The sequence below is a fragment of the Chinchilla lanigera genome, unplaced genomic scaffold (assembly GCF_000276665.1).
Source record: "Chinchilla lanigera isolate Chin_1 unplaced genomic scaffold, ChiLan1.0 scaffold00132, whole genome shotgun sequence".
NCBI lineage: Eukaryota > Metazoa > Chordata > Mammalia > Rodentia > Chinchillidae > Chinchilla > Chinchilla lanigera.
This window is the reverse complement of record NW_004955533.1, coordinates 3795267-3821415: the sequence shown is the minus strand read 5'-3', so window position 1 is coordinate 3821415 and position 26149 is coordinate 3795267. Positions and strand designations below refer to the sequence as shown.

Below are 26149 nucleotides of genomic sequence, written 5' to 3'. Positions count from 1 at the left end.
ATGGGAAATATGCTTAGTATTAAATGCTCCTACTTTTAGATGGTATATAAAGCTGAGATGGTTTGCAATGAAGACTATACGTTAAAGCAAATCATAAAGATAAATTTTTGCTGTGCAACTACCAAGAAACAAATTTATCTTTATTCTGTAAATTAATGCTAATGTGATGATGATGACGATGACGACGATGATGACGACAACAATGAGTTATAACTACATAATGTGTATTATTTTAGGTACATAAGTAACCCTTGTAGTTCATTTAGCTAAATCTTTTCACAACAGTTGGACAGAGTAGATATCACTAAACCCACTTTAGAGTTGAAGACACTGAGAGTTAACTTACTCTAAGGTGGAAGAAATATTCAAACCTGATTTTAGAGATTTCCAAGTCTGCTCTTTAATGTTTATCAGAAATACTGCTGGTAATATGACTATAAAATAATTTGATAAATTATAAATCAATTTACATTAGTATCATATGGCAAATAATGTTGAACACTAATCTAGAAATTTTATTCACTGAATATGCTCATGTAAAGTACTTAACCCCCCAAACACCAAGTTATTGAGTGGAGAGGGGATATAATTAAATACCGAAATTATATAACTGACGATTCTACCATAATCTAATGCTGAATAATCTCCTAAAATTCAACTTAACCATTCTCAATAGATTTCATATCATATGGCTTTTAATTAACAAACTGTGAACCAAAACAGAATGAATCATGCCAACCTGAACAACTGTAAACCAAAATAAGCCTCAAAATAACTTTTAACTAAGCCAGTTTTCTTAAAAGTTTCTTTCAAGAACACCACCAAAATATCCTCTCAACTAATACTTCATGTGATTTGGAAATTTCTTTATAAAAATCAAGAAAGTGTTTACAAACTACAAGGACAGTTCACACATGAGTAATGCGGAATGTAAGGTTTTGGTAGATATGTAGTCACAATTAAACAATTACCTTTCAGTGTCTGGGCCATTTTTGGCTATAATCATCTTTAATTTTCCTAGTCCTCCCACAGGTGCTCTGTCTGTGCCCGTTGTAAACTGCAAGAAGAGTCTTTTCTGATCATCAGTAAATGAATGAACAATTTCCCAGAACTCCCTAGTGAGAAAAGATAAGTACTGATTTTAGTTTCATTATAAACTAGCATATAAGCTTCTCATGTATGTTAAAACAGTATTAGGGGAAAGGATGAAAGTTAACATGAGGAACACTAAAAGATTCATTCCTGGCGATTCAGTAGCATACTTAGTCAAGTTTAAGGAAATATTTTTAAATATATAAAGCTTGTATTTATCACTACATAATTAACGACAGCAAAAAAAAACAACAGGCAAATCATGTCTAATAATAGGAAATCATTACGTAAGCTACATTATACAATAATATGCAGTCAGAAACAAAAAGCAAAATCCTGTGAGTTGAGAAAGACTAAAAAGAACACTGTAAATGAAGTTAACTCTTTATTCTCCGTATTTACTCACCCCTTACTCAACTTTTTGGGTCAAAGGTTACAGAGTTTAAGAATAAAAGAGAAAGACACAAAATAAACAATAAAAATACAAGCAAACAACCACATACTTAACATCACTAATACCAAAGTACATAATTTTTACATGAATTAGCACACTTCTATCAAGTAGCATGTATTGTGTAAGAAAGGAAAAAATTATTCTGACATTTCTATCATATGTAGTTATTTTAGGAAAATGAACTAATCCCCAGCATTCCAAAAACCTATATAGTAAATGCCGTGTTATAATGACAAGTTATTCTAATTTCTAAAAAAACAAAATGCAACCTTGGAAAAACATGACAAATTGTTATTCTGAGTTTAAAATGAAAATGCAAGCTCATGAAGAACAATCTTGGCATGCCTGTCAGGTATCTGAAAAACCAATATACACACTCACAACTAAAAATGCACTTGAAAGTACTTCCAACTAGGTACAGAATGCATTTTACACTCATTTGAAATGTTCTTTCTGGAATCTGGGCAGGCCGTGTTACTTCACAAACCAGTTAATTACAATTCCAGTTTTTGAAATTCTAGTATACTATTCTTTTTACCCAAATGCTGGCATTTTTTATTGCTTGAGGATCACTATGCTGACACCGATAAGATCAAACTGCGTCTAGACTCCAACTTTCACACATTCATCAGACTTGGCTTTCTCTGATCTCTTGCTACCTCCCTTCCTTGCCTCCAGCATCCTCCCCAACTCTCAGCCCCTGCAAACCTACTGCTCACTGTGCCGCAGCGGTAACGGCGCACAGGGTCACAAGAAAAACTGCGTACGGCACTCAGAAGCATCTCTCAGTTAAGAAGGAAAGGAATCAGACCCCAGTTTACGTCTTCCCTTCGCAGTCCTGGCAAGAGGAAATGACTGCTATAGCACTAAAGGCCTCTGGCAGGGCAGAACAGCTTCCCAGCCTTGGAGGGCCAAAGCTCCTCCCCATACCGCAGAGTGCTCTGCAGCCCAATGAACCACCATGCTTGAGGGAAAGAGCCAGGCACCATCCGGGAAGCAAGAGAGACCTAAGGAAGTGGCAGATAAGCAGGAGTTACAGGGATCAGTTCTGCTCTATTATTAGGAAACTATTTAGTTGCATTATTAAAAACAAGATCTTAAAAGAAAAGATTACTATTAATTCTACATGATGAAAAGATACTCAACAAAATTACTCTTGTGTTATGTACTTTGTTAAAATCTTGAATTAAACAAGAATGCATCTATTTAAAGGTGAAAGGGCAAAGAAACTTCCAGATTTCTAAAGTGGACGTTTCCTGGATCTTGTACTCACATCTCTGAAAATCTACCCACATTAAAAAAGAGAGAAAGAAAATAAAGACACCTAGAACCTCTGCCAAGAGTGAAGCAATACACTCCAAATGTCATGAAAGGGGGTAAGAGAGCAGCCATAGTTGGCAGAGTTAGTCCACAAGCCAACACCAGAGGAGTCCAGCAGGCACGAAGAGAAAAAACAGCACACGCAGAGCACGTTAGTGAGCAGTCACCCCGCCACAGGGGAGACCTACGCAGGGCCAGGTCACAGCACTGACAGCAGGCGGGTTAAAAGAAGGGCAACAGAAAAGTACTCGGGAGCAGAAACAGCAGCTCGGGAAGGTGCTGTGCCTGAAGGAAAGGACAGTCGAGTTCCTTGAAAAGTAGCTTCTGACCACAAAGGCCCGAAAGTGGCAGGTTAAAGGCGGCTTTAATTACACAGGATAAAACAGAAGTACAAGAAGACACTGGTTGATCCACATAAAACAGAACCATGTATTAAAGAAACTACCTCTCCTATAGCAACAGATAGGAATCCCTTTCACTAGGTAAGTGACCGCTACAACCAGCCCAAACTCCTCCCTGCTCCTCCTTGAGATCTAGTAATAGCAGCCAAAAAAAAAAAAAGAAGGAAGAAAAACCACAAAACTAAGACAATCCACATAAGGGAGCAAAACAGAATTTTGAAGTACAAATACAGATTTTATGACAAAAGTTCTGCAAATGGGAAACAAAACTTTTTGTCAGACTAAAGTACACCAGAAAAATGAGACAAAACTTGAACACATTCTACTACACCATATAAAGCCTGTCATATACCATAGTCCAACAAAAAGCAAAGATGCAACAGTAGGTAGAAAAGAACACCATTAATCTGCAAAACTTAGAGAAGAACAAAATAGGAAACAGATACAAAAATGCTCAAGAACACCGAAGGCCTGGCAATGTAGCTCAGTGGAAGAGCATTTGCCTCACACGCACCATGCCAGTCAATCCCCCACACCACAGAAACACACGAACACCTGAAGATGTATGCGTATGACTCCGGGAGGAAAGACACATTTATGCGGGGACCAAAGGAGAGAGACTATGAGAAAAACCTGTACTCATCAATGGGGGATAAACATGCCAGACTGGTACAGATGTGGGACAGAGAGGGCAAGACAGATAAGGCGATCTTGGAAGATGGGGACAATGATACAGTTGTTCTGTATTTGCTTTTTTGATTCTCTGTCTCCCCCACAGTAAGAGTAAGCTGGATGGGAAAACAAAAGACCCACAACAAAACTAGGTAAAACAAGGTACGTTCCACGAATCCTCCCAAATAAGTAGACAGTAACAAAAGCATTGAAATCTAAGGACCCTGTTGCTATCAGCATTCTTGTGGGTAGGAAGAAGGGAGGTAATTGAATTTCTTAGAGCCCAGAGAACAAGAGAATCTCAAAACTGCCACCCCAATGGAAAGCACAGACCACATTTGAGGATAGCAGCTCAATGACAGAGGACTACAGGATCCAGTTTGCAGACGACTGTAAAGGGACCCTGATGCAGTAAGTTCTTGAGGTGCCAAACCCCTCTTCCAAAACAAAATTCTCACTGAGGAGAAACTGCTACGAATTATATTCAAGTGAACCAGATCAAGGATAAGAAAGATAAAGCAAATTTCAAATATATATGGAGTAGGAGTTAAAGGAGGTACCATAATTCCGAAGTGAATAAAGCTATTATATATTATCATTTCACAAAAACAAACATAAAGCCTACCCAAAGAAAAACTATCGTGGCTCATCTCTGTCTAGAAAGACTGAGGAAGTCATCACACATGGAAAGAAAATGACCAACAGGAAAAAGGATCACAGTGAAATACTGGACCTTACTGTTATGTGCATGAGAATAATGTCCCCACAGAAAATGAAAGCACATCCAAAAAAAAAAACCACCAATAAAACAGATGAAAAAATTGTAAGTTGAGGTAAAAAAAAAAAATAGAGGCTATGAAAGACTAAATGAGAAATGAAAAATTTTAGAAAAGGGTAACTGAAGAAAAGTTTCAGAAGATGTGACATAATCGAGTAATTATAAATGAAAAAAATCATGTCAAATATAAATAAACTAAACTAAGAAAAAACATAAGAGTGGGGGAAAAACCTCTAGAAACATAAGTGAAGGAGAAAAATCTTAAGAATCAAAAAGTAATGAACCCCTGCCTCACACAACCCTTCCTAATCCAGGGATAGAGCACTGCCAGGCACTGGCAGAAATAATCCTGCTATGGTTGGGGCTGCCCCAGGAAGTGCGCTCCTGTCCTGGGATCCTCAATCCCTTGCTAGCCTAATGATAGCACACACAGGAACACTGCTGGTGATACCAGCAAGGGACATCCCAAAATGGGCACAAAATGGGCACAGGGCCTCTGTGCAATGTCCAGCCCAGAGGCAGCTGGAAGGGACAGTCTTCTCCCACCCAAAGACACCACATGGAGCTCGGTCTGGAGAAGCCCTCCAAGGAGCACCAGGAGGTATCGGGGCAGCCCCAACAGCATGAAATAAACAAAGCAAATGCAAAAGCACCAAAAGCTTTTGAACATTAAATCGTCACTGGAACCATAACCCACAAAAATATGCCAAGACCTGCATGCCAAATCTAAGTAAGATGACTGCCTGCTAAAGTAAAAAGTAAATAGGACCAAGAATCTCTTCACATAACTGCCAAAATATTCAGGACATAATCCAAGATTCACCTGTCACATCAAGAATCAGAAGATCACAGGAAGGAAAGACAATCAGCTGCCGCCAACACAGAGATGAGTAAGATATTGGAATTATCTGACAAGGCTTTCAGTACAGTCATCATACAAATTCTCGAACAAGCTATTACAAGTTCTACTGTTTAAGAAATGAAAACAACAGAAAAGTGCAGCAAAGAAACAAGGTACCATAAAAAAGCCAAACAGAAATTACATATCTGAAAAGTACAGTGAGAGAAAAAGTCACTGGATGAGTTCAAGAGTGGAGTGGAGATGACAGAAGACAGAAATCTGAACCAAAGAGAGAAAATGGACTGAGAAGTGAACCCAACTTCAGGGACATGTGGAGCGAAAACAAATGACTCCACATTCACATTGTCAGAGATGCGGAGAGAAGAGAGGAAAGAGGCAGGTCAGAAAGAACTTCAAGAAATAATGTTGAATTTTTCCATGTCGGCAAAAAGTGCAAGCCCTGAGGTTAAGCTGAGCAAATTCCAAATGGCATAAAGACATTCTTCACTAATACAAGGAAAAATAAAGTTACTTTCAGACAAAGGAAAACTAAAAGAACTTGTCATTAGCCTGTCCAGCTAAGAGAAGTGATAAAAGATGGAATCTTGGAAAACAGGCTGGAATTCTCCAAGTAAGTTTTGTGAAGAATTTTTGATAACTTTTAGAAAAATTAACAGCATTAATACACAAAACGAAAATACTTGAAAGACTGAAGAGACCAAAATGAAAGCAAAGTTTCTACATTTTACCAAAGTAGTGTTATTAACAGAGAACACTGGTGAGTTGTATGTGTATAATGTATTCACACTAAGCATGAAGACAGTATCAACTGAAACACATAAAAAGGAACATTATAAATAAAGAAAAAAAACAACTGTTTAACTGACAGAAGACAAAAGAAACAGGGAAGCATAAAAAGAAACAAAAAACACTAATAAAATGGCAAAATTGAAGTTGTAACCTATGAATAACTGCCTAAAATACAAAATGTTCTAAATATACCAATTAAAAGGCAGAACCTGACACAATGGATATTAAAAGAAAATTCAAGTTCAGCAACATAGGTTGACAGAAAAATGGTAAGATCACACAAACATTAATTTAGAAAGAGATGTTTATAGTCAGATTGGATTCAGAGCAAAGAAAACTGTGTAACATAAAAGAAAGACCTTGTATAATAACAAAGAAGTAAGCTACCGAGAGGTGATTCTCAATGGGTACCAAATGACCAAGCCTCAAAGGTACAGGAAACAAAGCCCAACACCGAGAAAAAGAAACGCAAGTCCCGGGAAAGAGATCAAACAAATAAGCCCAACTGACATATGAAAAGGCAATTTAACTGAAGAACGAAAGGGTGTATTTACAACACATACAGGACTCTCACAACTCAGCAATAAAAATGCAACTCCATCTTGGCAGTTATCCCATAGAAATGAAAACTTTTAATGGTAGAATACTTGTATAAGTGTGACTATGTATTGAGCTTAAAAAGAAACAGCTTTTTTTTTTTTAAACAAACTGAAGGTTTGTGGCAACCCTGCAAAGAGCACTTCTTTCGTGTCATTTTTCCAACAGCATATGCTCCCTTCGTGTCTCTATGTTGTCTCCTCTTCTCTCCCGGGGCCAACCTATTCCGACTCACAATATTGAAATTAGGCCAATTCATTACCCAACAATGGCCTCTCCATGTTCAAATGAAAGAAGAGTCTCATATCTCTCACTTTAAATAAAAAAAAAGAAATGATTAAACTTAGTGAAGATAATGCTGAAAACCAAGATAAGCTGAAGGTTAAGCTTCTTGCCAGTTAGCCAAATTGTAACTGCAAAGGAAAAGTTCTTGAAGGAAATTAAAAATGAATGATAAGAAAATTCAAAGTCTTACTGCTGATATGGAGAAAGCTGAAGTGGTCCGGACAAAGACCCAACCACTCACAACATCTTCTTAAGCCAAAGCCTAACCCAAAGCAAGGCCTTAACCCTCTTCAACTGAGTGAGGACTGAGAGTGAGGACACTGTAGGAGAAAAGTCTGAAGCCAGCAGAAGCTGCTTCACGTGCTTTACAGAAAGAAGCCGTGTTCATAATTTGAAATGCAAGATGAAGTAACAAATGCTGATATACAAACTTCAAGTTATCTAGAAGAGCTAGCTAAGACAGTCGACCAAGGTGGCTACATTACACAACAGATTTTCAACTGAGACAAAACAGCCTCAGGATGCAAAAAGATGCCATCTAGGCCTTTCTCAGCAACAGCAAAATCAATATATGGCTTCAAAGGACAGGCTGACTCTTGTTAGAGATTAATACAACTGATGACTTTAAGTTGAAGCCAATACTCATTTAGCATTCCAAAAGTTCTAGGGTCCTTAAGAATTATACTATATCTCCTCTGCTCAGACTTTATAAATGGAGCAAAGCCTGGAGGGTCACAGGTCTATTTACAACATGGTTTATGGAATATTTTAAACCCATCGTTGAAACACACCACTCAGACTGCCCTCAAAAGATCAGTGCTCACTGATAATTTGCTTGGTCACTCAAGAATTCTGATATACTTTAAGATTAATGTTTTCATGCCTGCTAATATAACACCCATTGTGCAGCCTACAGATGAAGTACTTTCAAGTGTTATTAAATATCTGCAATTCATAGGAAGAGATCAAAATATCAATCTTTGTGGAGTTCAAGAATTTAATAGAGGAAAAACTCTATAAATGTACTGAAAAAAAAAGAGAACTAGGATTGTGACTGAAACCTAAAGATGGGAATTTAACTGTTGCAAACTCTTGATAAAATTTTTACAGCTCTTTAAGATACTGCTTCTTATGGATGAGCAAAGAAAGTGCTTTCTTGAGACAGACTCTGGTCCTGGTGAAGATGCAACACACACTGGTGATGTGACAACACATTTCGAATATTACTTAAATTTAGTTTCCGAGGACTGACTCCACAGTGGGCAAAATAGTATCAAACATTATCACATACTTTAAAGAAATCCTTTGTGAAACAGTCAGTCAATGAGGCCAACTTCACCAGTGTCTTATTTTAAGAAATTATCAGAGCCACGCTAGCCTTTAGCCAACAACCACTCTGATCATTCAGCAATCCTGACAGAGACAAAATCCTCTACTGACAAAAAAGTTAGGACTTTGTGAAGGCTCAGATAATTAGTAATATTTTTTTTTTGGCAATGATGTATTTTTAACTACAACAATAAGATATTTTTAAGCACAATGCTACTACACACTTAATCAACTACAATACAATGTAAACATACCTTTTAAATATGAACTGGAAAACCAAAAAACTCATGTTATTCTCATAATATTATGATATTTGCTTTACTGCAGTGGCCTAGAAGCAAGCACACAATACCTCTGAAGTACGTTTGCACTCTTTTTCAGTAAGGTTCCTAAAAGTTCTAACTGGACAATGCAATAGAGAAAAGGACAATAAAAGACATGAAGACTGGAAGGAAAGAAATGTGTTCTGATCTAGAGACCAGATGGCTGTTTAAATAGAAAACTCTAAAGAATGTATTTTTAAAATACTTACTAAAAGTGAATTTAGGCGGATTAGAGGACATAGGGATCAATACACAAAAATCCATTTTTTTCCAAATATTAGCAAAAAGCAAACAAAAAATGAAATTAATAAAGACTACATACTCGCTTCACAAATATGAAGTACTCAAATTTATTCCTAACCAAAATGAGAATGATTTCAACAATTAAAAGCTGCAAAACAATGCTGACAAGCAAATGAAGATCTAAATAATTGAAAGACATAACAAAGTGATTCTAATAGGCACATGAAAATTAAACAACCAAGGCAATCTAGCATAATGAGAAAGTAGGAGGACTCCCAGCATCTGATCTGAAAGCCTGCCTCTGTAAAGCTGTAGGAGTCATCAGTGTGATTTTGGGGAAAGGACAAATCAGCAAATCAGAATGGAAAGGCTGGACGTAAGACTCATACACAAACTGATTTTTCAAAGAAAGTCCAAAGGAAATTCAATAAAGAAAGAAAAGCTACAGATTGGGAAAACATATTCATAAAATACATATCAGAAATGGGACTTTTATCTAGCATGTATTTTAAACAAAAATGCTTACAATCAATGGAATGACAAAAACCTACTTAAAAATGGTGAAGACACTTTACAAACAAAATGCAAATTAAAATCACAGTGAGAAATCATTTCATACTCACCAGAATGACTGCAGACTACTACTACCAAACTCTTGAGAAAATGTGGAAACACTGGAATTCTGATATTGCTGGGTAGAATGTAAAATAGTATGGCCATTTTGGAAAATCGTTCTTACAGTCCATTATGAGTATCTGTCTACCACATGACTCAAAAGCTGCACCTCCTACGTGTTCACCTAAATCAGGTAACACTTTCACAGTAAGTCTATATATAGCTTTATTCATAGTGGCCCCTATCTAGAGATAATCCAATTGGCCACCAAACAGGAGAATGGACAAAGTTGGTGTATTCATCTAATGTAATTTTTTTTTTTTAAATTTTTGAGACAAGATCTCACTATGTAGCCCAGGCTGGCCTCAAACTTATGACGATCCTCCTGTCTCAACCTACCAACCAAGTGCTGGGACTACAGGCATGGGCTACCATGCCCATCATCTACTGCAATATTAATGTGTCATAAAAACAATGAGCTATATATATTAATGTAATAACATGGATGAATTTAGAAAACATTCTCTTGATCTAAAGAATATGAACACAGAAACAGTAAATATATATGTATATGATATGATTCCATTTGTATGAAAACCAAAAACAGACAAAACTAATCTGTGGCAGAGATAAAACAGTGGTTGCCTATGGGAGACAGAGACTGACTGGAAGGGGACACACGGGAATTCTGGGGTAATGCACATAGTCTGCGTCTCAGCTGAGGTATGTCGTACATTTCCACAACTCCAAATTGTCCAGGTAAGTTATGTGTATTTCACTATATTCAAATCTTACATCACATAAAATCCAGAATCACCATTATCACCAGTACCATACTGGTAACATACAGAGAACAGAGGACTATTTGCATGTATTTTGTCTGGTATGTACATATGCATGTATGTAGATCATATTCGTCAACCTGTAGTTTGAGGTAATCAAAGAGTTGATGAATGTTACAGGTAATACTTTTAAAATGTTACAATAATAAAAGGAGAAATAAAGAATTAGAATACTTCAATCTTACAAGCTTTAATGAATTACTTGATCCAGACAATCATAACCCATAATAAACATTACTGGAGAGAGCTAGCCAAACTTTAAGCAACTTCAGATAAAAGTACAAATCAAAATATGAAATAGTTGGGAAGTGTTACAGCTTGTCTCTACATGTCTCCCCAAAGCCTTGTGCAGACATAGGTGGAGATTTTTCAGAGGTGCCTGGATCTAGGGTGTGTGACACTGGGATTGATTCATGGTGCAATGCTAGGATCAAGGGCACTAGGATTACGGGTGTGGGTGCTACCTACCCTAAGTAACCTGGATAAGACATAAAGGATAGAAAGGAGTTGCTAAAGACATGTGGGGATTCTGGGGTAATGGATATAATGTCTCAACTGAGTGATGTACATTTCTACAACCCCAAACAGTCCGGGTAAGTTATGCATCATGCTTGCTTTGCTACCTTATGTCTACCACAGACTGTTTATCCTCTGTGATGCCCTGCCATGCCACCCTGCCTTGGAGCCAGCTGATTATGGACTGAAACCCCCACAAACTGTGAGCTAAAAAACCTTCCCTTAACTTTGAGTGTCACCTATTTTGTTCAAGAAATGAAAAAAGTAAGGGAATAAGAAGAAAGTAAGGGAATAATATTTGACTGGCAGCGTCTTCCTAAGACAGGAAGGAAATAAAATCAGACTCTGAATCAAGCCTTTAAAATAGAAATATCAGTTAAAAACAAACAAACAAATAATCCCAAAACATTTCTGCCCTCAACCACAAAAAAAGGTAAGGAATGGGACATCTGAAAAGAGGCCTTGAAGCAGTTAAATAAGAAATGAAATCAGGTAGAACTTTTGCAGCACCTGGAAAACACATGCCCCAAAATTTTCTTGTGTATTTTACTTTTATGAATTCAGACTGTATGAAATAAATACCAACCAAGACACCTGTGTTATCTTTTTTTTTCTGGTATTATAAGTACTATTTTAAGTCTCTGACTTCATAGTAGTTATAGACTCTAGTTAATACTTTCCTCTTATTTATACTGACAAAATTAAGAATTGAAATAATTTTTTTTTTTTTTGAGACAGGATCTCCCTCTGCAGTTCAGGCTGGCCTTGTATAGTCCAGGCTGGTCTTGAACTCACAACAGTCCTCCTGCGTGATTACAAGCGTGAGCCACCGCGCCCGGCAAGAACTGAAAAAATTTTAAAAGGCTTAAAAAAATCATTAACTGTGAGGGTAAGTCAGAAATACTATACTACTGTAATTTTGTCTAATACTAGCTGGTCCTTCTAACTACATTCACAAATGATCTTGAGGAATATATCAAGCAGGAATTATGTTATAAAAGCTAGAAATAAAATTAAGACTTTAACCTTAAGGATAATTTTTCCATAAATTATAGTACATTGTATTTTCTACTATTCTCAAAAAAGCATTAAGATGCTACTTTCATTCACAGTAACTGTTTTAAGTCACACCTACCGCCAGTTTTACTCATTGCTATGGATACCCCTTATGACTAATAAATGGGCTTTCCTATCACCCTTGAACCCCTAGCAGGACAATGGTTGCTAAGAGTGAATACATTCATGACTGCTTCTAGAAAGACAGTGTATTAGAAAGAGGAGATTAAATACTTCCTACATCTGTACAAGATAAAGAACAAAGTAAAAGGACAAAAATAATAACAATATAACTCAAGACATTATTTACTGCTAGATAAAGTTATCATTCATTCTGATGTTTATATACTTGAATTCTGGAGCAATGATCTTCCAGGAAGGTACTTGTTTGCACCTTGCCTCACCAGTGGATGTAAAAAGGGCATCTCAGTCCCTCTTACCCATCCCAGCAAGGGGTAGAAAGCCTGTTCTTCAGGATTGGCTAGAGTAGGACACCGAAGCAGATTCTACAATAAGAGGGGCATGTGACTGGGAGTGGGGGCAGTAGAACTGGAAATGCCTGTCTCAGAATTATTTGGAAATAATATTATATATGTGCTAGTATGTACATACACACATACATACATACTAGTACGGAAATACTAATTAAAATGCATCTGCTCATATCATATGGCTTAAATATTTCACGTCACCAAGAATATTAGATAATTTATAACCCAAATGCAGGAGAAAACACGAGACTGACAAGAACACTTCATGCATGAAGTGACTCATGACACTAACTCTAAAAATTGAAGATCACATTATAAATACACAACATATCACAGACAGTTTTATAGGTGAGAGGTTTTAAGTCTGCTCATTTGGGCAGCAGTACACAGAGACGCAGGCTGGAAGCACAAAGCATATACACTCCTCTGGAGAGTCAAATCTTCCTTTTAAGAATTAAGCACCTCACCTAATCACAACAGAGTCCCTGGTATAGCCACCGTCATATTCTGTAGTTTCTTCTAGTGCCTGGAAATCTAGATTCTGCAAATTCAAGAAAATATGTCTTAACATCTTCTACACTACATCATTACAAATAATAAATTCAATGCTTTTTTTTTTCTTTGCAGACATCTGCTTTCTTACCCGGCTTCCACATATAAGCAATTCAATTTCTTCTGGTCTGAATAAATACTTTAAGGGAGATTCATTGGTCACCATATGAAAACCTCTGCGAAAAGCTTTGAACTGTTTTTCTACTGATTTATTGAGAATGTAGTCAGAATACAGATTGACAAATTCCTGTAGAAAACATTAAATAAAAAGAAGTTATAATACACAAATAAAACACAACAAGCTATTGGGCTTAGATTTTTCTTAAGAAAAAAGCATTCAAGAATATTTGTAAAAATTAAAATTTTACACATACAAAGGAAAACACTTAAAATTTCATAATTCTTTATGATGCTTAATATTGTTACAGAAAGATCATGTATATAAATTAACATATATATGTTTCAACTTTCATAGTGTATTAAGCAGGTCTGAATATAAAAGGTGGGACTTTGATACAATGTTTTAGTCTTCAACTAAATATACAAAAACAGACATACTTAAACCACATATACACATAAAAATATGCTTATAGAGTCAGCAGATTTAGGCCTGGGGATACAGTGCTTCCTCAACAAGTGTGAGGCCCCAGATTCAATCCACAGTACTGCCAAAAAAATTCTTTTTTAAAAAGTCAGTTTTAATAGAACACAATGCAGTGGACTGGAGCAAACCACAAAGTCTCATGTTTGCTAGTACAAAATGTGTGGCAAGTTGACCACTGTATCCAACTCAGCAAAAATGCTAGGGTTTTGTGAAGTTATTACACCAAATTTTACAGTGGAGGGCCAGGCGTGGTGATGCACACCTATAATCCCAGCACTCGGAAGGCTGAGGCGGGAGGATCATTGCAAGTTTGAGACCAGCCTGAGTTACAAAGTAAGCTCAAGGCCAGCCTGAACTGCATAGCACGACCCTGTCTCAAAAAGGCAAAAAAAAAAAAAAAAAAAAAAAAGGGTCATGTACTTTGCATCCTAACTTAGTGTATGTTAAGTTTTACCAAAAATTATATTGGTGTAACACCTCTTAAAGGTATAATACATACTTATTAAATCAACACAAACATAAATCTGATGTAATGACTGCTTTCCAGAAATATACAGGAAATGCAAGTGTGAACTCAATATAATTATCACTTATTCTATGATGAAGACCTTAATCACATGATCTTGATTCCTTATAAGGGCTAACACGGGAGGACCCTGTTTCTGGCTTTATACTAGATGACTTGGCTACTCATTCTCTCCTACTCCATGTTCTCTCTCTTCAAAAGCAGTTCATCAGTACCCAATTCTGTGCTATCGTACCAGTTTAAGATTTTTTTAAAATGCAGCGTTTACGTGAACTGGATTACAGATAGTCCTCATTTAGTGAACCATCTGTTTAATGACTATTAGGACTTATGACCTGTCTGTTTTGTTTCTGTACAGTATTTTACCTCTTGTTTATAGAGCCTCAATAAACATCTTGTTTATATAGTACTGCAATTTCTGCTGACTGTACAGTAGAGAACTGCAGCTTTATGTTCTGTTATACATTACACTACTGTGTATAAATTATGCAAATAAAGTTGGACGTAGTGATGCATGCCTGTATTTTCAGCACTAAGGAGGCTGAGGCAGGAGGACTGCCACAAGTTCAAGGCTGGGCTGAATTACAGAGCAAAGACCATGTCTCTAAAAAAAAAAAAAGGAAAAAAAAGGAAGTTATGCTAATAAAAGCAAAGTTAAAGCTTCCTCTGTTTTAAATATAATGTACGTACTATACACAATTCCTCATTTAGCAACCAATTCATTTTACTGATCTAGTTGCATGATCCTGACTCAGTTATTAAATGAGGAATTCCATACTTGGTTTCTTTATTCTTGGTTCAAGTTACATTAGATATTTCTTTGAAAACAATAAGAAATAAAAATGACAATATAAAAGCACTACCTTCCTGTTTTCATTTGTAATTGGAATTTTATCACCATTTTCCTTTAGATCATACATCATCGGGTTACCAAAAAGATCGGTCTGTGATATCTGAAAAGTGATCATCATGTCGTCTTCCACATTCCCTTCGTATTCCAGTAAGTCTTTTAAACTCTGATGTAAAACCTAACAATCAGAAATGACAATGTGAGGCTACGTAGAACTCTACAGCAAATAGTCTGTAACACTCTTCTGAGAAAAACATAAAAACTTAAATATGTCAGCAAAATTAAAGCATAGACAGTATCCCACTGGTCCCCTAAAAACCGCATAACCTAGAAAAGACTCTCAGTCACAGAAGATGGCTTATTCCTGGCTGAGAACCTTATACTATCAGTGCAGCAGACTTGACTCTGTGCTCCATGAGAATGCCTGACCCCGAGGTAGGGAAAGCACAGAGGGAAGATACGCACTGCCTGCACCCACCAATCCCACTGGGCAGGGCAGCTCTGAGCACAACAGACACGAGTCACAGAGCACGCACTGACATGCTCCTGCCGACCTGAATGACCGCTGCTACGTGTATGACTGCCCCTTCTGGCAGCTTGTACCAGCGAGGGGACTGTCCTGAAGGGACAGTCATGCATGTACCTCTGGTGGTTCAAGCCAACAGGAACGTGACACATTCAAATCAGAGCCACTGTGCTGCAAGACATATGAATTATGGCCCTGATGTGAACATGTTGAAAAACAAAATGTTTAAAAACATTACTGTATCAATCTTCTCTTTCTTTTTTTCTTTTTTTGAGACAGGGTCTCACAATGTAATTCAGACCAGTTGAACTTACTACGTAGCCCAGGCTGGCCTTAAACTCACAGTGATCCTCCTGCCTCTGCTTCCCAAGTGCTGGGATTATAGGCATGCCCCACCATGCCCAGCTGTATCAGTCTTAAAAAACTACTTGCTGACTGCAGAATATAAAACTTTCCCCCTTGAGTTAAGTGCTTGTAGTGCTTAAACTGAATTTAAAAACTTTGCTTTTACTGGATATCTATACCTATCAACAGATTCCAAACAAAAACTTTACATACATCAAAATTTATATGTATTTTGCATATAAATAAAATATGAAACAATAAAAAAAAAAACTTACTGGGTGGGAGTCTCCCAAGTCACGAAAAGTTCCTTTTTTTCCCATTAGCTTCCTGTACACAACCATGGGGAAATGAACATCCAGGATACAATTATTGTAAATAGCCAGACCCAATACTATGCCAATCAGAGTAAACTGACCCTCAGTTTCAAAGGAAGATGGATTAAACCAAAATAACTTTGTAGATTCATCATATGTGAACATACCTATAAGAAATAATTTTTAAAAATGCATTACTTTTGTATTTTATGAAAAACTGATGGTGAATAATACAGACGTAATTATGAAATAATTATGCATGTAAAACAAACCTACTTAAAAAGTAGGTATACAAAAAGTTCTATTACATTTGTACTTGGGAAGACAATATCCAAATATAGTATTGGGTCATTATAAATGGGCAAATGGCTATATGTAATTTTATGAAGCCAAGGAAACAAAACAAGCAACCTTAGCAACATTTCTAGGACAGTGGAAAAGTATTTCATTAAATTCAAGTTTTCTAATCTACTAACAAAGGAAGGTTACCTTCTACTAAGATTTTACCCAAAAATGGCTGAAAAATGCAAAAACCAAAATTTTATATACATTTGATAAAAAGTATTTTTGTAGTCTTTCAGTTTCACATGGCCTTCTCTATGTAAAACCAAACTCGATTCAAAAACCAAACATCAGAGACATTTTTAGTATTATTCCTTACAAAACAGGTATCTTCAGTTTTATCTATCTGAATAAACATTATTGGTGAATTATCTTCTTTCTTTTTAAATATATGTCTAAGAACGTTACATATTTTAACCGAATTTATAATTTTTTTCATTTTCCTAGTTCTTTAATTACTACTGTCAAGTGAAGGAAAATATTTTAAAAATTAGGTCTGTAAAATATTGTAATTTTCAATAGGACTTAGAAATCAAACAATGTACTACATACTTTTTTAAAGCAGTCTATAAAAAGCTTTAAAAACTTGAAAAATGTTCGTTCATTTTCACTTTCAGTTTAGGTTTAAAGGAATTTTAAAAAGTCCTCTTGATCACCAAGGGCATAAAATATGCTTAGGACTATTTTCCTAATGCATTGTAATAAAGTAATAGTTTCAAAGTTATCCAATTTACAGTGCCTGCCTGGCAAGCACAAGGTCGTGAGTTCAATTCCTGGTACCAAAAACAAAACAAAACAAAGTTATCCAATTTAAACTTGAGCTTCAGAGATTAGATCTATTTTCTTAATAAATCATGTTACAACATTCACAGAAGTGCTAAAAACTTCAGTTTAAAAGCAATGAATTTGATGAACTGTCACAAATGCATGTCCTTGGTCTCAAGAACAATAAACTGTAAATTAATCAAAATATAAATTACATAAACCATTACTCTCCCTCCCATCTAGGAGAGATGGCAAATTTGAAGTCCAAGAAGATCCCATTTGGGGCATATTTTTCCAGTCCCTGAAAGAAAAGCACCGTATAGGATGCTGACTGGGAAATATTCCATCTTGATATACTGATTGCCTTCATTTCAACTACCTCACTACTGACTGAAACTGCTTAATAGAAGTCTTTTTCTTTTAAGTGTCTCAGTACATAATGTAAGTATAGTCTATACCTAATGTTCAACATTTCTATTATATCAGCCAAGGTTTACCAAACTTACAAAGCTTATACATTCCTCATGTAGCCAGTAAACTGATTTTCTATCTCAAAAAGGCCCTGGTTTTGTGTAGCCCTGGATTCCTGTGAACAAATTACATACAAATGGCACAGACTTCTATTAATAATGAACAGTATACAGAATATAAATAAGTTAGTCTTACCTTCTTTAGGTATTTGTATCACAGACCTAAAGTTGTGACTAAAACACATACACACACGCACACGCTCGCACCATGTACGATTAACAACAATAACAAAATCCATTCAGTGTGCACACAGAACTGTAAGTTCACGGGCTTTAAGAGCTCAATTCTCAAAGCTCAGGGAAAATAATCTCCAGTATTTTATGTCACATTTCTCACGATTCTGATCGTTCTTATAGTGAAAATCTTTTCCTGTATTTTTCTTCATTTAAATGCAAGTCCAAGAAGCCGTTACATTGTAGAAGTTAAACAAGCTTAGAATTAGCCACTTAAGTAGAAGCTATGTCCTTCCCATTCTGCTTTGCTGCTATTGCTGAACACAAGATATGAAATCAGGCCGGGGATATAGCTCAGCGGCACAAGTGCCTGCCTGGCAAGCGCAAGGTCCTAAGTTCAGGTCCCAGCACCAAAAAAAAAAAAAAAGGCATAAAATCAGACTGAGACCCTGAACCTTCAGATTACCATGTATAATCTACCTTTCCCAAATTGTGTTCAAATGCGAACTACTTTGGGGGCAAATACTGTTAGGTGTGGGATGGAAAAAAAGAGTTCAGGAGTGGTTTGGAGGAAATATTATAGTAACACTAAGTCACAGGAATGTATTTATTTTAGACTATGCTGGGGCTCTACCTACCACCAAGCTGCATGCAACTTCCTAAGAAATCTACCAAACAGAACTAGTTGACCTGTTAGGAGTTAGTGTTTGTCAACTATGAGGATGATACACTTAAGACACATTCTCTTAGCAAACTCTTCACACCACTCTTAAGTCCAGGAACACTACTGCTGATGACTGTTTTAGACTACAAAAAGGAAAAAAAAAAATCCATGAAATTTTTCTAAATACAACATTCTAAGGTGTTTTCCATTAAATCTTAGAATATTTGGCTAAGTAATTTTTTTTCTTTTGGTCTTTTTTCTTTACTACTTTCTTTTTTGGTACCGGAAATTGAACTCAGGGCCTGGCCTCGCACTTGCCAGGCAGGTGCTGCGCCACTGAGCTACATCCCCAGCCCTTGGCTAAGTAATTTAAATAAAAATTTCAATAAATGAGTGATACAGATCAGTTCCTAAAGCACAAATTAATCTGCAATTAAAGGTAGTCCATACCAAAATCTTCTTTTGTTGCTTTTCATTCCTGAGAATACTTATAAACCAAGGTAAACAAATTCTTAACTCGAGAATGATGCCATAATCATATTATTAAAATATTTACCAATATCTGGATTGAAGATTTCCTCCACAACCAACTGAAAAAATTCTTTGGAAACACCACCCTCATCAACTCCTTGTTCTCCTTCAAATTCCACATACAACTGTTTCTTCAAGTCTGCGGGATTTTCCATAGCAATCATTTCTAGCTATGATTGAAAAGATAAATATAAACAGATTACTGCTGGTATCAGGATAAAAAATAAAAGAAGAAACAAGTAAAAATGAGCAGGGCTAGGGAAGAAATGAAAGATTTTAACTTTTTCTTTTAAAATGGAAACAGGACACACACTGATTTCATTTTGAAAGACCTGTAAATACAGATGCAGTCTCACAGCAATGGAAAAACATGATAGAAAAGTGGAATAATAAAGAGAAATTACATATAGTAGGAAATACTATCTAGTACATTACTATACTGTAGGAATTAGTATAGATTGTTTCTTGTTTATAACAGATTTGGGCTTTACAGTTAAAGAAGTAGAAGAAATTAAGACAAGCAAGGTGCCTGTGTGACTACTGACACTACATTATTTCAGCAAAAGTAACGGCGTACAGAAGGTTGACTTTAAAATTGCTTACTACTAGTCCTTTGTGTTTGGTGCAATTTACTACCCACTGTCATTAAGATAATTTAAACTAAGAAAAACATACTGGATAAAGACTAAAACTATTTATGCCCTCTCACAGTAGCACTTACTATAAATTGCCATTTTTTAAATGGATTTGAATGTATCCCATACCCATTTCATGAATGCAGGTGAAAATGTCCTATGTCTTTACTTTTAACATCTGTTAACCAACTCTACTATCTGGCATTTCTTCAACTATAAATATTTTACCAAGTACTTTTTTATATCTCTAGAATAACTCATACTCAGTGACTAAGCAGACACTGAGATTATTCAACATGGTTCTAATGTGAAATACTTATATGTTGAGTGGTCTTATCGGTCTAAAATTTCCTAACAGTATTGTGATTACTTATCTGTCTTATTTTCTAAATTAAGTCCAAATGTCTCTTGGTTACTTAAAAGAAAAATTCACTATTCAAGGTAAAAATCTCACAAAATGGTTATTTAATGATCTTCAGGTTATTCTATTTCGAACAATGATTTTAAATCATTGATTTAAAAATGATTTTGAACAATGCAAGATCACTGGAATAAATATATTGTAGTTCAAAAGTAATTAGTTTAGGTAACGTTCTAGTGTCCATAAAAAGAAAATAAAACCTTATAAATAAATGAATCAGGTCTAATTACCTAGCTCCATGTATTTCAAACTGTTAATTGCAACTTATTTAGTGGGTAATCTATTTCACTTAGTGGACGGTAACCAAGAGGGAAAAAGAGACTGCATTCCAGTAACAATGGAACCTGATGTTTTGCAAAACTTTGGTTTCAACTAGATGTACAGATGAATATGCATTATGTATTGTACTTATTACTAGGGGATGCACTTGAGAAAAGTTAGAAAAAAGTGACTAAAATTGAAACCTGGATATTTTCAGATCTGGGCTTCATGAGTCTGCAAATTCAGTCTAAAGAATTCAAGTGTCTTTACTTTTATAAGTGTCTCCCACACTTACAAAATCATTTTTGGGCTAATTTGTTAAAAGAATCTATTTTTGAAACAGCGTTTTATTGCGGAAAGAAAGATTAAGTTTTAGAATATGCCTTACTACTTCCAACTGTCAATTAATGTAACTTTTGGCCTTCATTCTCTCTCTTTTTTTCCCCAGGGCTGTACTGGAAATTGAACCAAGGGGTTCTCAGATGCTAAGCAATTACCATACCACTGAGCTACCTCCCCAGTACAAAACTTTTAATCTTTCCACTTTAGCAAGTAATTCAATTAAGCCTCAGTTTCCTCAGCTGCAAAGAAAAAAACTACAAGGTTTTGAAGACTTAGTAAGAAATGAGAAAGAGTTCAATAGAGCAGGTAATATTAAGACTAACAAATCACACTATTATCTTTTAAAACAACTTTGTTCCCGGGACACAAGATTCATAATTTTACAACTCAAGTGGAACCTGAGACTAGTTCCAAGACTGTGGAGTCAAACAAATGTAGATTTGAAAACTACCTTGCTTCAAAAAAACTTCCTGGGCCCAGGCTGTAGCTCAGCAGTAGAGCACCCGCTCAGCATGTGAGGCCTGGGTTCGATACCTAGCACTGTCCCTATTCCCCAAAAGTTCTAGCTGTTAATGCGTTTCAAGCTAAGGCCTAAGATTACAAGTACCTTCTCAGCTAAAATTTGGTACTAAGCCAATGCTCCACTTAACTATGTAACCCATTCCTACTTTTCTTCTCCCAGTTCTCAACTGGCTAGGTGTTAAAAGATGTGAGTCAAAATTTTCATTTGGCTTCCCAATACAAAGCCAAATGTGCTTATATTAAGTATAATAAATTCTAATAATAGAACAAACAGAATGCCTGATAAGACTATGCCTTCTATAGCTTTTCCCAGTAAGGCTAATAGATGAGAGCTGGCTCCTTAACAATGTGAACCTTTCAAGAGATTTGATGGAAAGTTTCCATAGGAAGCAGAGGCCCTGTATTCTAGTCTTAGCTCCACCTAAGACATATCATATAACTGAGACAGACTTGTCTTTATTCGTAAAATATCATGTTTGTAACTTTCACCAATCATTCTTCTGTGTTCCCTACCTTGGGTGCCAAAACTTAGTATATCATTATTTTCACTGTAAATAAATAACTTCCCCCTTTTTGCCTTAGTTTCATCTATAAAACAAGCATAATGTAGTATTAAATAAGTATATATAAAATGCTTAGATGAATTCCCTACAAAAAGTCCGTGCTTTTAAGTTTCTTGCTGTTATTATTTTTTTATTGGATCTAAAGCTTGTTCCAGGGCTGTCTGAAAATCTGACCACTATGGCATCAAACAAAAATGTTCTAGGAATAACAGCAACAACAATTCTTGTGAAATAAAGGAACTTATGAAGCACTTGGCAAATGGCACCTCATTCATTTCCACAACAATCTTACCAGGCAGGTAATATTAGTAACCATTTTACAAATGGGAGCCGTGAAGTAATGAAGGTTACACAACTCGTTGATGCTATGGTAAGTCAGAGAGGGGACTAACAATGGGGGCAAGCTCTCAATGACTGTGTTTCACTGCTGCACAGTAACTCGTCATAATGTAGTTTTTGGAAGTGAGTGATTTCTATTTTCTTCTTCATGCTCTTTAACCTTTCAATTTTCCCCAATGACTGTATGTATTAACTTCTATAGATTCAGGATCCATTCAAATATAAATACTATTTAAAAAGAATGATTTAAAAAAATAGTTGGCACCTGAATTCTGGGAGGTTGAATTGCTCAGGTCACACGTCAAGTGCGCGCATGCCCTTAAATACCCTCAGGTGTCATGCTTCCTCAGGGGATCCCAATTGCGGGTAGGGGCAAACACTTGTTTTTCCATGCAAGAATCTCAATGGCCACTGGGCACTGTGCTCTCCCTGATTCCTCCAGCAATGTATTTCCATTGTTTGCATCTTTCTAGTGCTGCCTGGAATTGTAAAAATTCCAATAAAAATTTCCACGTATCTATTTTAAGAGTACCATTCTCAGATGAACGTGATTCTTTAAAATATTGTATCACTTAAGAATACAAATGTCATCGATCTTTTTGAAAAAAATAGTATATAATATACAGACATGGATTTTTAGATACAGATATTTAAGTAGAGTATATTTCCTCTAATAGAGATTACTGGAGAAAGAAAGATACACTGGATATAATGACATCTGCTTCTTATATGACTTGTTACTAACACTCAATTCCACAACTAGTGGACTGAATGATTTTTAATTTCTGAACTTCTGATTAGCTATCAGACAAAACACAATGGAGTTTTTTTTTTTAACAACCTGATATAAAAGCACTCTCAAAACCCCTAAGGTAGGATGTCACCTCAATATAAAACTATCATCAGGTTTACCAAGGTTGCTGGTCACATTTTACCAAAATTATATCTGTCAAAGGGTGCTTTATTGTAAGGTTTTATTATATTAATAATAACAGGTATCTCTGTCACTGCCCATTGTTTTTCAAATAAAATTTAATGCCAACTAAAATTAGTCAACCTTATACTAACAATGAATAAGAATGCACAACACAGACAACTAGGAAACAGTGATATTTATTTAGAAAATATATTATGGTTCTGGAATGGATAAGACATTGAGAATTAATAGACAGGCTGGGGATATAGCTCAGCGGCATGGTGCCTGCCTGGCAAGTGTGAGGTCCTCAGTTCGACTCCCAGTTTCAAAAAGAAAAAAGAGAATTTATACAACTATAAACCAATGGGTAAAGTTGTTTGCCATCTCCAAGTTAAAATTAAAGATTTTATGCCTTTCCTTGTTCCTAGTTTTTAAAAAATGTCAAGTATGTTGAAGAAAGGTTCTGCATTATTTAAGAAATTCAAGCAGTTTTCAATAGAAACAGGCATTTTAACTGCCTGAACTAATTATCACTGTTGGCTTTCTGGCACCCTTTTAAATTTTACTTATGTAACTTTGAGCCATGTGAATAATTAATACATTTAGTGACTGATCATCTGGCAGCCATCAACTTTTTCACAATTTAACAGAATGGTAAGGTATAAGAATATACGTGAAATTGAAGCACTTCAGGTCTATCCATGCATACTGACAGTTACAGCAGGGATCCAAATGCCAAAACTACTTATATGTTTGACTTCTTGTGTTGAGATCCCTTCCGCTATCTATGCTGGACTTAAAAAAAGGTGAATAGTGAGCTCACCAAAAAGTTTCTCATTTCTACTTCTAGAATTGCCCCACAAATATTTAAGTGACAAAAACTTCCAAAACTACATGGTATCATATAAGAACATTCTGTGAAGTTTAGTAGGATTCCAAAATCTTACTGACAAACATGTACCCACCCCATCTGTCCTACTTAACCTTTTCAAATTCGTAACAGTGCAATTTAAATTCTGCATGATGCAGTTTTTTTGGACACTACTTAACTGAACCTTTATGAAGTAGGTTTACTGTGTCACTTCTCCTTAGACCTCACATCCAGCACTCACTATCAGGTATTTCCACATTTCCCTTACTCCTGAGTTCCACTTCTCTGTTGAATGGGTGAAACTTGTACGGCAACTTTTCAAAATTTAGGAAACCCATTTTTTTCAAAGACAGAGTAAAGATAAGATAACCAATACTTTGTAGAACATATTTAGAAACCCGGTCAGGAACAACAAAAGTCAAATACTTGTGTTTAAGATAAAAAATGTCCACGTGTTCCCAGGCTATATGACACTTACTTTTTGCTAACCACCACCTTGGAAAGGAATTCACTAAACTCTATCTCAATATCCCCATCAGCAGGTTTTTAATTTAGTACTGATTTTAAGTAGTAGCCAAACTTACCCGGACAAGTGCATCATCTATGATATGGTCACGTCTGACTTTGAGCCTCAAATACGGATTCAACTGCTGTCCTTGAACTAGACTGTAGAGAACAGTGATTCTTCGTTCACTGTACATGCGAATTCTATTGTCATAATATAATCCCAAATTTTTTGTGACAGCATTCAATATGAAGGGACATGTCATAAAAGAAAATTTGTTCTCTGTTTCTACTTTGAAAAAAGTATAATCTTTATCCATTTCTAGAACATCATTCAGTGGTTCATTAATGAACTCCTCAAAAGAGATAAGTGGTTTTCGACAGTCCAGAGTCTTAACACCAAGTTCAGTTTCCAGTGGGTCCACTCGAGGACCTTTCTTGTTTCTTCTTTCCTCTCCCAAAAGCTCCTGAAGTGTCAATTCACTGGACTCCGGGATGGGCTCTTCATCATCTTCTTCATTATGATCTGTATCCACTTCCCCTCCCACTACATTTGCATAGTAAACCATTTTTAAGCACTTTGAAGCAGCAACAATGGCATCATCATCATTCACTAGATTTCGACTGTTAAATTCATTGCTTATGACTTTGTAAGTAATAAGTTGCTGAAATGTCTCCATCATTCTCCGAATCTGGTCTGCACTATATTTAGACCACAGTCTAATTAGTTTTCCTTGGGCTGCAAGGGGTAGCTTGCTCATTGCTTTGCAAAACAATGGCAATGCCATTTCCAGATATTCAGGACTGTGCAGATTCCTATTCTCCATTACAATAATGAACAAATTCAGATAATTAGGATCGCGGGAGTACACGTTATGATATGTTAAGTCACATTCTACATTAGGTGACAAATATACAAGTGCATTAAGAAAGGCAGTTTCTATTTTTTCATTAGAGAGCAATCTGGTATAGACCCTTCTAACAGCATCAATATCTACAGACACATCATCAGGACCTAATTTTTGTAAATTGTTGTCTCCCTGTGAGCTATCCCCTATCCTGGAGGAAGATGCTTCTGAATCTTCTTCCATAGCAGCAGTAGAACATGCAGCCTTTTCCTTTTCATCTTCATCCTTGTCTTCATCCTTTCCTTGAAGAGATTTCAGTTCTTCCTTGGTGTGTTGTTTGACCTTCCGAAAACTCTGTACCAATGCCTCAGCACTAGAAAAAACTCTTCCAATAACACGGATTAAAGGGGAATAATCCTCTCTCTCTCTACATATTTCAAGAATTTCATACACCAGCTCTTCAGTAAGATAAGTCACATCTAGAAAATTAGACGGAAAAACAGAATAATTATTTTCATAGTTTGTACATGCTTATTTTA

At 36.0% G+C, this 26149-nt stretch overlaps 1 protein-coding gene across 7 annotated transcripts in view; it reads right to left on the bottom strand.

Annotated features, from left to right (window-relative positions):
• Positions 1 to 26149, bottom strand: part of Ube3a (ubiquitin protein ligase E3A) — a 95206-nt gene that overhangs the window by 6938 nt on the left and 62119 nt on the right. For all 7 annotated transcript variants that reach the window (XM_005410415.2, XM_005410414.2, XM_005410416.2 and 4 more), the window contains 7 exons: positions 24843 to 26089; positions 19414 to 19558; positions 16344 to 16549; positions 15211 to 15375; positions 13309 to 13464; positions 13133 to 13206; positions 972 to 1115 (listed from right to left, as the gene is read on the bottom strand). In XM_005410415.2, coding sequence (XP_005410472.1) covers positions 972 to 1115; positions 13133 to 13206; positions 13309 to 13464; positions 15211 to 15375; positions 16344 to 16549; positions 19414 to 19558; positions 24843 to 26089 — 2137 coding nt within the window. The remainder of the gene's footprint in view (positions 1 to 971; positions 1116 to 13132; positions 13207 to 13308; positions 13465 to 15210; positions 15376 to 16343; positions 16550 to 19413; positions 19559 to 24842; positions 26090 to 26149) is intronic.